Source organism: Camelus ferus, chromosome 19, assembly GCF_009834535.1.
Source record: "Camelus ferus isolate YT-003-E chromosome 19, BCGSAC_Cfer_1.0, whole genome shotgun sequence".
NCBI lineage: Eukaryota > Metazoa > Chordata > Mammalia > Artiodactyla > Camelidae > Camelus > Camelus ferus.
Genome location: NC_045714.1, coordinates 16,134,682 through 16,150,944, shown reverse-complemented (window position 1 = coordinate 16,150,944; position 16,263 = coordinate 16,134,682). Strand labels below are relative to the sequence as shown.

The 16,263-nt window shown below is 59.3% G+C and overlaps 1 protein-coding gene and 1 long non-coding RNA gene across 4 annotated transcripts in view; both read right to left on the bottom strand.

Moving 5' to 3' along the window:
- ACSS1 (acyl-CoA synthetase short chain family member 1) overlaps positions 1–16,263 on the bottom strand; it is a 33,382-nt gene that overhangs the window by 15,679 nt on the left and 1,440 nt on the right. For 2 of the 3 annotated variants that reach the window (XM_032461699.1, XM_032461698.1), the window contains exon 2: positions 9,711–9,807. In XM_032461699.1, coding sequence (XP_032317590.1) covers positions 9,711–9,807 — 97 coding nt within the window. Of the gene's footprint in view, positions 1–7,556; positions 7,581–9,710; positions 9,808–16,263 lie in introns of those variants that run through there. The other variant, XM_032461700.1, reaches the window with a different exon arrangement.
- On the bottom strand, positions 1,054–7,549 carry LOC116657887. Its single transcript, XR_004313049.1, has 2 exons — positions 5,571–7,549; positions 1,054–1,763 (listed from the first exon to the last, which is right to left on the bottom strand). It is a non-coding gene; the product is annotated as an uncharacterized LOC116657887 (long non-coding RNA).

The window sequence follows — 16,263 nt, the reverse complement described above, 5'->3', positions numbered from 1 at the left end:
GGGGCAGAAGGTGCCTGGTGGTCAGCACTGGGCAGCTGGCCCAGAGCCCTGGGAAGGTCTGGAGAGCAAGCTGCAGTGGCTTGTGTGTTTCCTGCCATGTCAGTTTTAAACGCCCGACACAGGCGGCCCACATTCCACGTGAGGTCACTAGCCGATCGGCCAGTCCCACCTATGGAAGGGGACACTAACCTGAGCTTCCCGGCACCACAGTCAGGGGGTTCATTTTTTAAATCCAGACTTTCCGGACTATCCATTTGTCTCCGTTTAATTCTATCGCAACTTCTACACATCTTTCCACCGAACCCGTAATTTTTTTAAACTTGGATTTATCATTTTAAGCCTTTGTTCTCATGAGCAATCTCCTCCAGACTGGAAAATAAGGTCAGCAAACCTAGGTCTTTAAATCACTGAAAAGTTAGTGTTCTTCAAGTGATCCAAATACTGCAAGTTCTCAAAGACTGTTCAAAAGCTGTTCTCAGACATTTGTGACTTCTCAGACTTTCACAAACTGAAATGCTGTTTCTGTACCAAAAAGATAATTCAGCCCCTCAGTGACCAGTACTCTGGGCTGTTGCCACCGGAAACACTGGCTTCCTCCTTGCCTGCGGGGTCTTTCCGAGAGACAGCGACATGCAGCACTCTTAGAAACGAACTCAGCAAAGCAAGCTAGAGCTCTGTTGTCAAGCGCAGAGAGAGTCTATTTGCTATTCGGGCTCAGAGCAAGATATCTACTTTTGTCTGCGGTGTGGACCACTCAGGGCCAAGCCTTCCACGTGGATGTGTGCAAACAACCGGCACAGATACACAGACTGGCCTCGTGTGTATTCATGGTGCTGAACACCAGCAAAACGCTGCCTGGCCTCAGGACAAAGGAGACTTCTACAGCCAACCCTTAGGTCCGGCTGGGAACCACGTCAACCCAGTGCTAATCCGACCATAAGTGTGTGAACCAACCTGACTCCCGCCCGAGCTCAGACAAAAGAAAGGCACCTCTGCCCAGCTCGGTCCAAAACAGGACACATCTGGAAACAGAGTTCAGAAGAGACAGGAAGAAATACGCTGTACTTTTATTTATCTGTCTTCCAATCAAAGCTGTTTTTCCATGGTTACTATTGAAAATAAGTAAAGTAAGATGAGCCGTGTGGGTGTGTTGTGTTGCTGCATTTAAGGAACAAATCGGGAACGCACGACTTGTGTCCTTGCCACAATTGCTCTGGCTCACGGTGCTCACTGAACAGACACCGGCCAAGAGACCCCTCCCCGCTGCCCATCCGCCCAGTGAGAACCAGCTCTACTCAGGCAGGGACTGGGGCTTGTCCACTGCCTTCCTCCCAGGGTCTAGACCTCCGAGCTCAGAGAAGGTGCACAGCAAACATCTTGAATGGCAGGGAACAGCTGGGCAGTGAGAAGGGACGAGAGGCACAGGGTGACCGGAGCCTCACCATGGGCGCCTTTCCACTCCGCACACGCCTGCCGGCTTCCTGCAGCCGAAGGAGGGTCACACGGGAAGGAGATGTTGTGCCCTTCCAGACGGCAATGGGCAGGGCCGCCCCACTCACAGGCCAACCCCGGCTACCGTCCTCTTCGCTTCATTCTGCCGATCAGGGAAGGAATCCAGGGCATCGCGTGGGTGTGAGGGTGGAAGGCCTGGGTGCCGAGCGGCGGGCAGGGTCAACGTCACGGTCCAGGCACAGGACTGGACAGGACACATCGTCCCTCCACAGACTCCTCCAGACTCGGGTATTCTCTTCGGTGAGCCGTTTCTGGACGACGGAGGCGGTGAGAGAAGAATGGATCAGCTTTCAGGAAGCGGGACCCGGCCAGAGGGACCCCTTCTCCAGGGAAGGCAGAGGGCAGGCGGGGCTCGCTGAGGGCCGGCAGGCTCGGGACCCACCGCTTCCATCCTGGCCGATGCCTCTGGCCCAGATATTACTGTAGCTGCTAAATCTGGTCTGAGGCGAGGACGCCTGCCCACGCTCCTACGAACTGCCTCCAGGACAGACGCCCAGGAAATTCAGCTGAGCGGGCGCACAGCCCAAGTATGAAATTCCTCCCACGTCATGACTGGGTCTTGTGACCATGGCTCTGGGCAGAGAGAAGCTGCAGGGACCCAGAAAGCGGGAGCCACACAGCAACACGAAGACGCCCAAGCTGCCACGGCCCAGAAGGCCCCGGACACACTGTGGGTTCCCAGGAAACAAGCAGGGTGCCGCTGCTGACAAGTCAGCGGGTGAACCTGGCGTCACTGGGGCTGCACGTTCTCTGTGCCCCTCACAGAAGACAAGGCGTTACCACACTGTGGGACGTCCTGGAAAGCTCTGGACTCAGGAGTGAGTGCTTCCATGACCGCGATCTGACCCCCCCAACACCCCCAGGCCTTGCTGTCCCAAGCACAGAATGGCCGAATAGCGGGACCACCGGCAAGGTGGCTGGAAGGACTCCTGTGCTCCAAATGTCTGCGGAACCCTAACCCCAAAGATGACAGCAGTAGGAGAGGGGGCCTCTGGGAGGTGATCTGGGCACGAGGGCGGAGCCCTCTGAGGGGGTCAGCCACCCCACAGAGCGCCCCCTTCCTTACAACTGTGAGGACACAGATAGAAGGCGTGGTCAGGAGGAGGGCCTCCCCCGCAGGAGACCATGCTGGCACCTTGGCCGTGGACTTCCAGCCTCCACATCCGTGAGAAACACGTTTCTGTGGTTTACAAGCCGGAACCGACTTCAGATGGGACCAAATGTGCAGTCCCAGGCACTACAAAGACGTCCTGTAAACACTGGCTGTAATTATTGCAGAAAATGGCAGAAAAAGAAAATTGATGAAAATCGGTGGTTCCTTAAGAGAAAGAGGGGAGCGAAAATGCCAGTTTGCTTCTGTGTAAGTTGCAGGTATCCGGTCACGGGCTCAGGGTGAATGAGACTCCCAGTCATTCAGATGCCTTCGCGAGCCCTCCGCTGCAGGCCCACCTGCTTGGCCCCTGGGGTGGGTGTTGGCCAGCTCTGGGGTGGGGTGGGTCTGTGGTTGCCCCATCCAGTCAAGGCTGCTGTCCCCAGCAGGTTCCCGGCGCTCCGCGGGGGCCTGGGTTCCGAGAGGCTGGAGGGGGCAGGCCCACCCGCCAGGCTCTGTGCACCCCGCCATCCGCCACCTGCTGCATCACCCCACCACCTTGCAGTCATTAAGTGGAGCCTTTCTCCAATGAGGACGGAGCAGAACGGGGAGGGGGGTGGGGGGTGCTTTCCTTCATGGTTCAGTGTTGAGCCCCGCGTTGGGAACCACCGGCCCCAGGGCCCCGCTCCCTGGGCCTGAGTCTCCCTCCCACCAACACAGCCCTTGTGGCCCAGAAGTGGGACAGGCAGCACTCGAGAAAAGGTCCGTCCTCCCCCCTCACTCATGCCCGGCTTCCTCCAGACCTCGCGCTAGCCTTCAGCCTGAGTCTCGTCTCCGGAAAGGAAGTTCTTTCCTTTCCAGACTCAGAGCCGCACTCTCGTCGAGGGAGCCAGTGCCAACGCGCTAAGAACCCCAGAGGCTCCTGTGGCTGGCAACCCCAGGCCAGGCACAACCAGCAAGGAGAACGGGGCTGTCGGCCCAGACACGGAGCAAACAATCCGCCCATCCGCCGACAGCCCAGAAACCTCGCCCAGCTTCCCAGGGGAAGTCTCCCTGGATTGTGGCTGGGAAATTGCCCAGCCTCCTCACATCTGGTTCCTAGATTCAGATGAGGTCAAGACAGCTCCCGGGGCCAGGCAGCCACAGCCCATCGCCCCTCCCCTGGTGCCCACGGTGACCCCTGAGCACAAGCACTTTCTGCTCCTCACGGTCCCAGGACTTCACACCAGGACCCCCAGCCCTTGGCCCCGCTTGTCCAGCAGCCGGCCCCTGTCCCTCCGGGAGGCCGCCTGACCCCTCCTCCCCACTGCTTTTAGCAGGAACGCATGCCCTGGTCGGGGGAAGGGTGAAGGCATGCTGTCTGCACACACCTGCAGGCCTGTTGCCAGGTGGGATCCATAGCATGTCACACGGACCAGACTCCGTTGGACCAAACCCTGCTTCTGGCCCCTCCAGTTGGATGAGCCTGAGTACCCCCCAGGCTTGGTGGGCCATGGTCCTGCTCTTCACAGCCAAGGGTGCCCCGAATCCCAGCTAAGATTCTAGGTGTTGGGGGCCCACACATCGGGGCAGCCTGGGCCTGGGAAGGGCAGCCGTCCACTGCGGGCTGGTTCCGGGTAACCCTCCTGGGAGCGGGTCCCAGGCAGCAGATGGAGGGTCCAGCACAGAGGGCACTGGGGTCCGGACGTCCCCCGATCCCCAGGGCAGCCCCGCAGCGTCTCACGGCTGCCAGCCCAGCTGCTCCTTCCTAAAGCCTTGATTTTCCACCTCCTGAAGTCTGGCCAGCCGGGAGACCAAGTGGCCGGGGGGGGGGGGGGCAGCATGACCGGCATACCGTCAGGACCCAGGGAAGGGTCAAGCAGCCACCTCCACGCTGCCCAGGTGGGAACCCAGCGCAGGTCCACCCCACATCAGCCCAAGAAGCCAAGCGCCCCGCGGGAACATGAGCCCCTCCTGGAAGACTGCGGTCCTCCCCCACAGGAACCTCCACACCCACCCACACGGCGCCCCTCCATCTCCCACAACCCACCGCCCCCCAGCGTCCCTTGCACTGAGGGGCTTCACAAAAGCAGGGACCCAGCTCCAGGGGGGCCAGAAGACCCCCAGAGAGGGCCCCGTCAAGGAGGTGGACTCTGTGGGGGTCCCCCTGGCCGCAGTCCCAAGATGGAGGAGCTGTACAATGTGAAACTCCAAGAGCCTTGGCTTGCCCAAAAGAAAACAAAAGAAAAATAATGTCAGGTATAGAAGGATTCAAAGCACTCCCCAGCTTCAAAATCTGGAGCCAAAGTCTTAAGGAAAGTTAAACGCTCGTGTAAAACCAGCTGCATCCAAGTAACCCCAGGCTGCTGCTGGGTTCTGGGAGCCAGCATGGGAATTCCCGACCAAGCTCTGCCGTCGGAGTTACTCAGAAGTCTGCGGGGCAGCCACTGGGAGCCCACCCGACAAACCCACTGCCCTGCCTGACAGCCCCCGCCCCCCACCCCCGACCCCGGGTCTGGTTCACCCCAAAGCACTCCACCATCGACTCATTACTCCAGGTAACGAACCCCCCCGCCAGCTGCTCTAGTATTTTAACAAAGGCACTCGCTCACTGCAAACTGCGCTAAGTCTGAGGAGAAAAGAGCAAGAGCAGAGGTCAGGCTGCCTTTTAGCGACCCCAGGTTCTCCTCCGGAAACTCCCGTCCCAGCCCTCCCGGCCCCGTCAGCCACACGTCCACCCCGTGCCCCTCCCTCGTCGAATCTGAAACCCTCGCTGACCTCCCTTCAGCTGGCCCCGAGCTTCACTAGAACAGACTCTCCCCCCCAGGCCCCAGTCTGGGCTCTCACCCCCGGGCACTGCTCAACACACAGCCACCCAGCAGAGAAGCAAGTCTCCATTTTGCAGAGAAGAGACGGTCAGAGAGGTGGAGCCTTGCTCCAGGTCACACGCAGCCGGGGACAAAGCAGGCAAGCACAGGCCTCCACGCACCTGGCCACGTCCCCCCAACGGCGCGCAGGCCGGCCACTGCCCCTTGGCCTTCATCCACACGCCACCCCTCCTCTGCTTCTCAAGCCCACCCCCCAGGACTTCCTCAGACTCTTCTCTGAGCGAGACTTCCTGCTTCCTCCCGCCAGAGCCCCGCGGAGACACTTCCGTGACCTTAACAAGTGGCCTGATATGAAGACGCCCAGGGCCCGGGGCACAAGCCAGCCTCTGGGGAGGTGCAGCCAGACTTCAGACTGCACGGCCCCCTCTGCCCACAGGGGCCCGTCGGCCTGCCCCAGACAGAGGGGCGCCCCAAAGGCCAGGCCCCACCCTGTACTCCCGGTGCAAGTTAGGGACCAGTAACGCCCAGGGCCCCACCAACTTGCCAGGGAGGGGCCATCCTCCATGCCCACCGAGGGGCTCTGAGGCAGGCAGGGCAGGGGCACCTGATGTCCCCTCTGTTCCTCGGGACACTGTGCACAACCTCCTGCAGTAACAGGACCCGGGTGAATGACCACAGACATCACTGCCTCCGAGGCCGGGCCCACTCGGCTCAGGTGTGCCCCCTCCCCCGCAGCCCGGGTGCCCAGCCCTGCTGCACAGCCTGGCCGTCACCACACGGGCCCAGCCTCCAGGGCTGGGGCAGCGCTGGCCTCGCCCCATCCCTCCTTCATAGAGGAGGTCCCGGCCAGGGCGGAAACCTGTCACAGCTTAATTAAAAGGGTCACCTCTGGACCCCTCTTCAGAGAACTCAGACGGCAGATCCTAGTTCAGAGCCTGGTGAACACTCTCGGACGGCCTTCTCCTCTGTCTGGTGGACCGTGCACCCCCCCACCCCCAAGAGTCCCTATGTGCAGGGACGCTGGGACCAGCCGCAGCTGTGTGCCCTGCTCCTCGCCCTCTGCCCGTCCCCAGCCTGGAAATCCCTGGCCCAGACCCCAGGCTCCAGGCAGACAGTGGTCCTGAATCACCACCATCCACCTCGAGGAAGAGGTTTGTGTTTCTGCACATTCCCACCCCCAGGGCCTCTGGAATCTGCCTGAACTGGATGGGAAGGACCTTCCTGCGAAAGAGGCGTGGGGACAGCTGGAAGGACCGGGCCCGGGGCTATCTGGCCGCACAGCCTCGGGGAGCCGCCCAGGTTATCTGTGCCGCCTGGCCTCTGCAGCCCTGGCCCTGGAGGCCTCAGGCAGTGCCAGGGGCCCAGGTTGGCCGTCCTGCTGGCTTGCTGGGGAGAACAGCTTCCTCAAGCCAGTTCTCAGCACACCTCCCAGTAGAGGACAGATGAAAGTCAGCTAGGCGGCCCTCTAGCCCTTGCCCCAGGCTGGGGTCACAGGTGGCCCTCTTCCCCAGGCAGTGTGTGCAGGCCATCGGAGATGTGTGCAGGTCATCCCACGCTGCCCCGGCCAGCTTCCCATCCGGGAGTGAGCACCGCACATGAAGGAGGCTGTCCTCTTCCCAGACCCAGGTGGCCCGCGCCAGCAGGCGGCCTACCACACTGCCCAGTGTGCCCCCAGGGCCTTGGCCCAGCGCCAGCTGGTGCTGCAGAGGGAAGGAACCGATGGGGCAGGTGGGGTGGGGGCAGAATGAGAACACGTGGGCCCCCCAGGGTTCCCAAAGCTGGTCCCACCAGGCCTCCCTGCCCCAGGGAGCTGCGGCCGCAAATATACAATGGCATTCAGATCTGCTGGTATTCAGATCCTCGAAGGCTACGTGGCCCTCAGGCAGCAGCCCAACCTCCAGGGCGGAAACAGGGCGGTCCCCGCAGCCCGGAGAGCATCTCCAGGAAGGATCCTGGGGCACAGGCGCAGGCTGTAGAAACGTGCACGGAGAAGGAGCACGTTTAAAGTGTACGCAGGGTGGGTATGCACACGCGCATCTGCCAAGCCCAGGGACCGTGCCACTCTCCTGGGCTGGGCAGGGTGCCACAACAGCTGGGGCAGAGTGGGTTCCCATCACAAGCTCTGTGATGACTCTTCAGAAATGTACCTCCTCAAAGCTCCCAGCAGACCCTGAGGAGCTGTCTGGCCACCTGGCACAGGAGATGGGTCCTCAGCTTCCGACAGACGAGGTGGCCTGGTCCCCAGGAAACGCCAGCCCCTGGAACTGCAGCCCCATGCGGTTTCCTTCCACGGCTCAGGCTGCAGGTCTGGAACTTGTCTTCAGGCCCCTGAGGCCTGTGACCATCCGGGGCACCTTGGGTGCTACCACGTGGGACACTTGGCAGGAATGCACTCATTCTAGTGGCAGTCTGTGTGCTGGCAGGACAGCGAGCCCTGAAGTGCGGGCAGTCCTCCGAGACAAGGAAGAAAACCTCACAGCAAAACCCTAACATGACCAGGACAATGATTAACCCCAGTGCCTCAGAGCAGCTGCCCTTGCAGACACACAATTCTCCTTTCACGCAAACAGTAGGTAACAGGCACCTGGCACCGAGACCGGCTCAAGTGTGTAAAACCATTTCAGGCCGAGTCTGTTTATTTTTAGAGAGGATAATAAATTCCTTCCATGTACTTAGACATTTGTCCCCTGCCCTGGGCTGCTTTGCAATGGAAATGAAGTTGTTCTTTGTGTTAACCAGCTGGCTGCAGTCCTGAGCTGCCCCCATGGTTACAACCACATACTCGGCAGGCTGGCTGAGCACGGCTCGCAGACTCTGCCCAACACGGGCCCGGGGGTGGCCCACTGGAGGACAGAAGGAGATCAGTCCACGGCTGGGCTGCCTTACCCCCTCCACACCCCCGAGCCCCGCAGAGAGCCGTGATCTTCTACGAGTGGGAGCAGCTGGGTCTTTGGAGCCCTGCCCCCAACTCCAGTGCGCAGGCCTGAGGCGCCGGCCACGATGGCTTTGTGGGCCACACAGAGCCAGGAGGCTGTCTGTCCAGGGACCCAGGTCAGGGAGGTGACCAGCAGGAAGGGCTGGGATGGACTGTGACCGCGAGGAGTGCTGGGGGCGGGCGAGGCACAAGCAGGGCAGTGCCCGCTAACTGTAGCCACGGCAGACTAACAGGCGTCACCCCTGCATCTAGGGGTCACCTTGACTACAGCTTCGCAAGGGCTGGTGCACTTGGTCTGTGATAAAACCGGAGTCTGAAAAACTGGCAGGACACCTGGGGTCCCCAAGGGACGGGCGACTGCTGTGCTCAGCCCCGGGGTCTGGACCTGTCCATCTGAACATCCTCCCACTACCACGTCCCTTGGCTCCCCTGCCCCAGCCCTGTGTACCTGCACCTCACTCTGCTCCCTGGCCACCCTGCTCCGGCCTGGATGGCCCACCCCCACCCCGTCTCCCAGGACCTCAGCTTGAACGCCACTCCTCAGAGAGGCCTCTCTGACTGCTGAGACCCAAAGTGACCACCTGGCTACACTCGGCCGTGTGGCTGGGGACCACCTGTGACTACAGCATTCCTCCACCTGCCTTAATGGTACCGTGCACTCAGGGACACTGGAGGAATGACTGGACAAGAAGCGCGGCGGCCACCCACCAGGACAGTGTCACCCACAACTACTTGATGGAGGGGTGAAGGGACCCAAGACTGTGTTCACGGTGAAGCTGAGATGGTGCTGAAAGTGTGTGGATGCTTGAGCGAAGGCATCTTCAGCAGCGACAGGCCACAGAGACCGGGAGCAAGGCCGTCCCGGGAAGGGCAGCGCCTTGGGAAGGCCAGGGCCTGGCCCCGGACACCGGGTCTCCTCCACCCCCAACACGCAAGCAGCGTCCAGAAGGCCGCCTGGCACGTCGAACACATGAGGAACTTGAGGCCTCACAGATACAAACGTCAGGTGTGGCCCTTTTTAAAGACATGCCTGCTGCTTGCGCCGCTGTCGCCCCGGCGTGTGTTTCGTTCAGCGCATGTTCGTGTTTGCTCTTCCCCAGAGCAGAGGCCAGCTCCGGAGTGGCAACACGGCCCCGATATGCAGATAACCGCCCACCCAGAGTCAGTCACAGGCACGCAGGACGGTGCCAGGAACTGTCCTGTGCCCTGAACATTCGTCATACTTGTCTCCAAAGACCGGCTCCTGCCGCGGGACCTAAAGACTCCAAGTATCACCCCTGTGGATGAGCGGGCCAGGCCGCCGCCTGTTCACAGCCCGGGGCCGGTGCCGGGCACAGAGACGCCCACCATCGGGGACACTGCGTACCTGTAGGTGATCCTCACTTCGGTTCCAGGCTCATCGCGCTCCCAGATCAAAGCGACGCTCTCCGGGGACTTCCAGACGTGCTGATCCAGGCAGTTGACTGCACAGAACAGGTTCAAGGATGTTACACTCCGTGTGCTGCTCTCCCTGGGTGGGCCTCCCTCCCTCACCAGGGGCAGGTCTCCCCTCCCTTGCAAGGAGAGGGGTGACAGAACCCACGGAAACAAGGCTGTCACTGCGCAAGGATGACCCCGCGAGTCCAGGTGACCCCTGCTTCACGCCACCGCGGGGACCCTGACCCGACTGGCCCAGTTTTCAAGGCTCCTGGGTGGTTCTAAAGTGCTGCCTGGGCCGAGCTGCTAGAAAGACTCAATGCAAACAGGGTGTCCCGATTCGGAGTGCGGCTGGCGGGACGGGCTCCCGGGCGGTGGAGGTGCAACCAGGACAAGGACCCGCATCCCCTCGCACGGGGCGGCCAGCTCGCTGCTCCGGGAAGTGGTGCAGGGATGGGAAGGGCCTCGCTGGTTTCTGGAAGGTTCTGCCCGCCTCCCGCTCCACGACCCGAGCTCAGATCACATGGCTGCCCCAGTTACCTGGGACGGCTCCCTGTGCACCTGAAGGTCAGCAGGGCCGTGGCCACCCTGTTCACCAGCACTCGCTGGGCTTCGGGGGCGCTCGGCCCTGCCCTCTGTCCAGAGCCCCTTCCGTTGGGCCCTCACGGCCAGTCTGCGTCACCCGCTCCCCACCGGGGGGGGGGGGGGGTAAGTAATGCCGTAAGCGCAGGGGCGGCAGCCGCCTGTGCCCCCGTCTCCAGGGTCACCCCCTGGTCACCCGTGTCCAGGTAAACACATTTTTTTCTTTTTGGGGCGGTTACTTATCTTCTCCTACTCAGTCTCCTCTGGCACAAATGGGAGCTACTCCGTCTGTCACGTCTGAGTCACAGCCGAGGATCAGAATCCCACAGGAGACTCAGTGCCTCTGCAGGACCACAGGGTGAGCCACACCTGCTCGGCCCACCCGCCCCCGACAGGCCGCTACAGACACTTCCTGACGGAAACCCATCCGGACGAGTTACGGGAGACCCTCCCCAGAACAAGTCACGTGATTCTCATAATCCTTGAGGGGGAGACCGCACGCGAAAACATGTACACACTGGCACTTGTGTGTCTGTGTCTGTGTGCGTGCGTCTGTGTGCATGTGCCTGTGTGTACGTGTGTCTGTGTATCTGTGGGTCTGTGTATGTGTGTAAGCGTGTGTCAATCACATTTTTTCCCCTCTTGGGTTATTTTATCCATCATTTATTCTTACACGTTAATAAAACAATTTCATTTCAGTTTTCTGGCTCATAACAAGTATATCAATTATACCTCCAAAAGTTTAATAAATGTAGATGTCATAGGAAAAAGCACTCCTTGCTGACACAAGAAAGTTCTTTGAATCAGTAGAAAAACAGAAGAGAAGAAATGCCCAGAAAACAGAAGAGAGGAAAGTAAGAAGACAAACTGAGGAGTTTTGGTGGCAGGACCTGGATTTACACAGTAAATCTGACATCAGCGCAGGTCAGTCTGGCCCAAAGCTTAGGAATCAAGAGTTTTCACACTAAAACCACCGATTCCTGGAACAGTCAGCAGATGAGGGCGTACCCCTGCCTGGGAGCTGAGGTAGTGACCGCCCCTCCGCGGGGTGGGGGGGGTCCTGTCCCCGCGCCCACTGCGTGGCCCACGGGACAGGAAGCGGTGCCCTTGGGAGGCCACAAGCCTGGGAGTGCCCAGCTGAGGACGGGCTGCACGCAGCCGGGCACTGAGCAGAGCCCAGCAGGAAGAGGGCTGCTCCGGGCATCACCAGGGAGCTGGCTGCAGGACAGAGGCTCGGCCCCAACCCAGACCCACCTTGAGAAGCCCCCAGGAGATGCATGTGCGGCCTCTGATTGGGCAGCTGCTCCCAAACGCCCCTCCCTGGGTTGGGCCCTCTGAGTTGCCCTGGAAGTGGCCGGCTTGGGTGTAGCTGGGGAAACAGTCTCCGAATGGCCCAGGCAGTCAGCAACCTGCCCTAGGTCCAGCCAGGAAGCAGGCATCCAGGCAGGTCTCCAGTGCAGCGCCCCCCGCCCTCAGAGGTGCCGGACAAGGGGCCACCCAGGCCCCGCGTGAACTGCCGCCCCTCACTGGCGGGGCCAAGTCTGCGGAGGGCTTCCTGCCCCAGGCCCTTGGCGTGGTTTCTCCCTGCCTGGTGGACTCCTCCCCACTGCTGCCGTGGCCCTGGCACCCACACCCTAGGCCCCGGCCTGCTCGTCCTCACTCTGTCCTGGGGCCCCTCACTTCCCTGGCCTCCTGCCTCCCTCTCCGCTTCCTGAGATGCTCACAGCCTGGTGCCCCTTGGTGCCCTGCTCCTGCCTATCTGCTTGCAGCCGGCCCCGGGGCACAGAGCAAAGGAGCGCCTCAGCCCTGGCTCATGGGTAGACCTTTGAGTCTGCAAGCTGCAGGGCGGCAGCGGGGTCCTGATGACACCGGGCTGGCCCCAGGTCTGGGGAGGGAACAGACCTCTTCTTGTCTTCATGGCTTCATCCCTCAAGAAGTTTTCTTTTTGGCCTAAATTAGGGCTTCTAAATCCCCGGGGGCCCCTGAGGACTTGTGAGCACACACGGATTGAGGGGCCTCACCCTGAGTCTCTGACCGAGCAGGCCTGGGTGGGCCGAGCGCTTCACTTCTAACAAGATCCGACATCAGGCTGCTACTGGGGCCCCGGCCTGGCTCAGACAGACAGACAGACAGACAGCCGTGTGTGCGTACATCCACTCACACCCACCCGGTATGTGCTTTCCAGATTCCAGGCGGCTTTCTTTTTCCAGTGGGGACCCCTGCCAGCGCTGTAAGACATCAACGAGCAGCTGGGGTCATGGTTAAAACCACACTCCCTAGAGTCACCGTCCAACCACTCACCAGCCAAAGACTGGCCTGTTCATCTCTAAGCACGGTCGCTAAATCTCTCTCTTCCAACCCGTGGGGGAGCGGTGCTTCCTGACTCTGGGAGTCACAGTAGTAATTAGATGCCACTGGCGTTTTCCTGCCATGGGGTCAGATGGTCTGACGGTGTCCCCAAGGGAGACACAGCTCACAGCTGCCGTGGATGACACTCAGATGACACGGCACCAGGGCAGCACAGTGCAGGGCCTAGAGACGCGGCCCCGCGGTGTTAACACACACGCGCACGGCTTCCGCTTTTGTCCCGACTGCAGAGAAAACGAGGAGGAAGGATGAAGGGAAGCAAACTGCTATGTCTCTTGTTTAAAAAAAAAGTCTCCACCCAAAGAACTGGCAGCGGGACAAGAAAATTCCATTTCCAAGAATAGCTGGACAAGGAGATCCTGCAATTTAAGGCTCGGCTCAAACCCCACCTCTTATTTCAGGCCTTTTCCAAATTTCCCAGCAGAGTGATCTCTCCCGCTCAGCACCCAGTGACCCACACACTCAGTGCTTACTCACTCGGCTCAGTGGCCCCCACCTGGGCACAGTGTCCCTGAGGGCAGGGACCCGCCCCTGCGAGGCCTTCATCTCGGGCATCCTAACTCCCCGGGTAGTGGCCATGAAACCTCGAGCCGGTCGCCCAGAGCCGGTCGCCCAGAGCAGACCTGCTCCTTTGCAGATGTGTGGTCCATCTCCTCAAAAGATCGCCGGGGCACGGGGGCGTTTTCCACACTGTCCGCCACCGTACACAAGTCAGAGCCTTTATTCCTGCATCAGCACGACGAGGCCGCCAAACACCTCACGCTGGTGTCATGAGGACAGGAGATGAGACTCCATTCCGTTCACCTAGGGCAGGTCTGCACCCGGGCTCTGCAAATGCCCACTGGTGGGCGGCGGGTGGGCTTGGGTTTGTTCTAAAGGCATGGTGACCAGACAGTCATCATTTCCATCATAAAAAAGGACACACGAATGCAGGAATTTTCATTCAGCAAACTCTTGCTCTGTTTAAGTGCATCCCTGCCCCTCCCCCAACTTTACAGAAATTTTGTTTCCATCCAACAAAGAGAGGGAGTTAATATTCACAAAAGGATTCACAATGGGCTTTCTTTAAATAGAACACCTCCCTGGCACATTTTAAGATATTACATCAGTCACAAAAACTGTATTTGCCAACTTTCCATAAGCACCGCTATTTAAAGTAAGTCATGCTTCTGACACTGGAGAGGATTCAGACTTTCCTGAGGGACCCTCCTCCCCAGCCCTGAGGTCACGTTTCCACTGAGAGTTCCTTGAAGGGCCGCAGAGTCACTCCAGGACTGCAGGCGCTTGCTATATCAGTGTGTCTGGGACCTGAATGATCTGATGCACATCATAAAGAAAAGAGAGTTTCCACTGCTGCAACGGACATTCCAAAAGATGTGCGAGAAAGCCGGTGCTGGACGCTTACCCACAACCAGTGTCCTAGACCCTTGCTCGAAAGTAAGACACACACACTTGTTTTTCAAAATCAGACTCAAAATAGCATCTAGTTTTGTGTTCTGAAAGCAACAGGGCGCCACCCTCAAGTTCCACACCTGCAACTTCCTGACATCACGCGTTTATCCCCACAGAGCCGAGACATCTGTGGAGCCCCACGAGGGAAAGAGCCAAACCTGAAAGGCTGGAAAGGAGCCTTTTCAGAGCCTGGCTTTCTGAAGAACCTTGCATGGAGCAGGTTTATGCAAATGGCACAGAAGCAAGTCACTGGAGGGGGCATGGCCCGAATCCCCCTCCCCAGGGGCTTCTGGCACCGCCACCCAGCCCTCCCAAGGCCTGGCTACCCCAGGGCTCCAGGACCAGGTTTGAGAGCCCCATTCGCCACCTGTGTGCCCTCTGGGGCCTGCTTCCTGCATCGGCTGATCAGATGGAAACCCATGCAGTCCCTTTCGGAGGAAGCACAGCAGGCCAGCAGCACTGCTGAAGGCCAGGTTCAAGGTCATAGCCCCCCCACCCCCGGGATCCATTAATAAATAACGAAGGGCGGGGACTGGGCGCAGGAATGCACAGTGTTTTACAAGCATTTTCTCATTTCATGCCTTAGGTGTTCCCCAGTCACATGATGCCGAGCAGGAACCTGCCCTAGTCCCTGGGAGCGCTGGTCGCCGATGTCCCCAGGGCCAGGTACCACCCAAGAAGAGGCCCCTTGCAGGAGCTTTGGGTGGCAGCTCCAGCTGAGCCAGGCTGCAGTGGGCACAGCCCAGGCCCCCTCCTTGGGGGTGAGCAGCAGGGAGATGGCTGGGGCCCCTGACGTCAGGAACAAAGGCGCGCCATGCCCACCGGGCCCTGTCCAAAGTCCTGACCCACGGGATCCCAGACACCAAGAAAATGGCAACAAGAGTAAGTGGAACAGAATTCGGTTACCCGCTAACCTCACGTTACAGACGAGGAAATAGGGGCACAGAACGGCCTGGGGAAGCAAAGATTAGACATAGGTGTGAATCCAGAGGCAGGCCCAGAACCGCTGTCTGTCCCCCTACACACCACTGTGTCTGCTTCACGGTCTCCTGAGGACACTCATCTCAACGCTGCCCACGTCAGCAGCACCTCCTCCAGCCCCGGCTGGACGCAGGTCAGTGGTTCTCGACCTTGGGTGTGCACTGGGAGCCCCGGCGGGCCTCCCCCGCCCCAGGTCACTGGCCCTGGTATGGCACCTGAGAACTTGAGCTTCTAAAACGTTTGCTGCTGATGCCGCAGTCCAGAGACCACACTTTGAGAACTACAGGTACAAACCTTCCTGAAGGGTAAAGGGAGGTTGGAGTGACACTCCTTTGGAGTACACCATCATCACATGACCGTCACACAGACAGACGTCGAGCCAAGACTCCCCACCCCCGCCCACGGCTTTTTTGGGTGGCTCCCAGGGCAGCCCTGACTTGGCCTGCTCCTGGTTCACACCATCACCTCTATGATTTGCAGACACTGGCAAAGGGCAGAGAGATTCCTGACAGATAAGAGGGTGGCATATACATTCGAGGTGAAATGCAGCTGAAAAGCTGGTTTTCTACAAGGCAGTTTTCTGAAGCTCTACTTCCGGTTAAGGTAGCCATCGAGGAGAAATAAGAGAAGGAAAAGAGGCAGGGGGGTTGCTTGCAGACCACACCCTGACCTGACCCTGACCCTGACCAAGTGAGCTCACGAGTCCCTGCGGCCTGTCCCGTGAGATCTGTCCCCCATCTTATCTGAGAGTGAGAGTCAGCCAGTGTTCAGGAGCCAACCTTGAACGCTCCGGCAGACTCAGGCCTCCCAAGTCCAGGGCAGCTTCCAAAGGAGCTGCAGACTTCTGCCCCTGTCTGTGGCTCTCCCATCCAGTCTGCTTATCACCAGCCCTGCAAACCTAAGGGGTTAGTTTTTTCCCACTAGTTCAAGGACACTTGCTGCTGACTCAATTTTAAAGAAAACATCTATCTACTAAATGAGTCATCTTGATTGTATCAGCAAGGTAATATACTGTATGTATATATAAACCTGGTCCAAAGTTCACTTAAATTTATTTGTTGAAAAATAACTGTAAGATACTCTGATAACCCTATGGCTATCTCTGAATTTTACAAACTAAA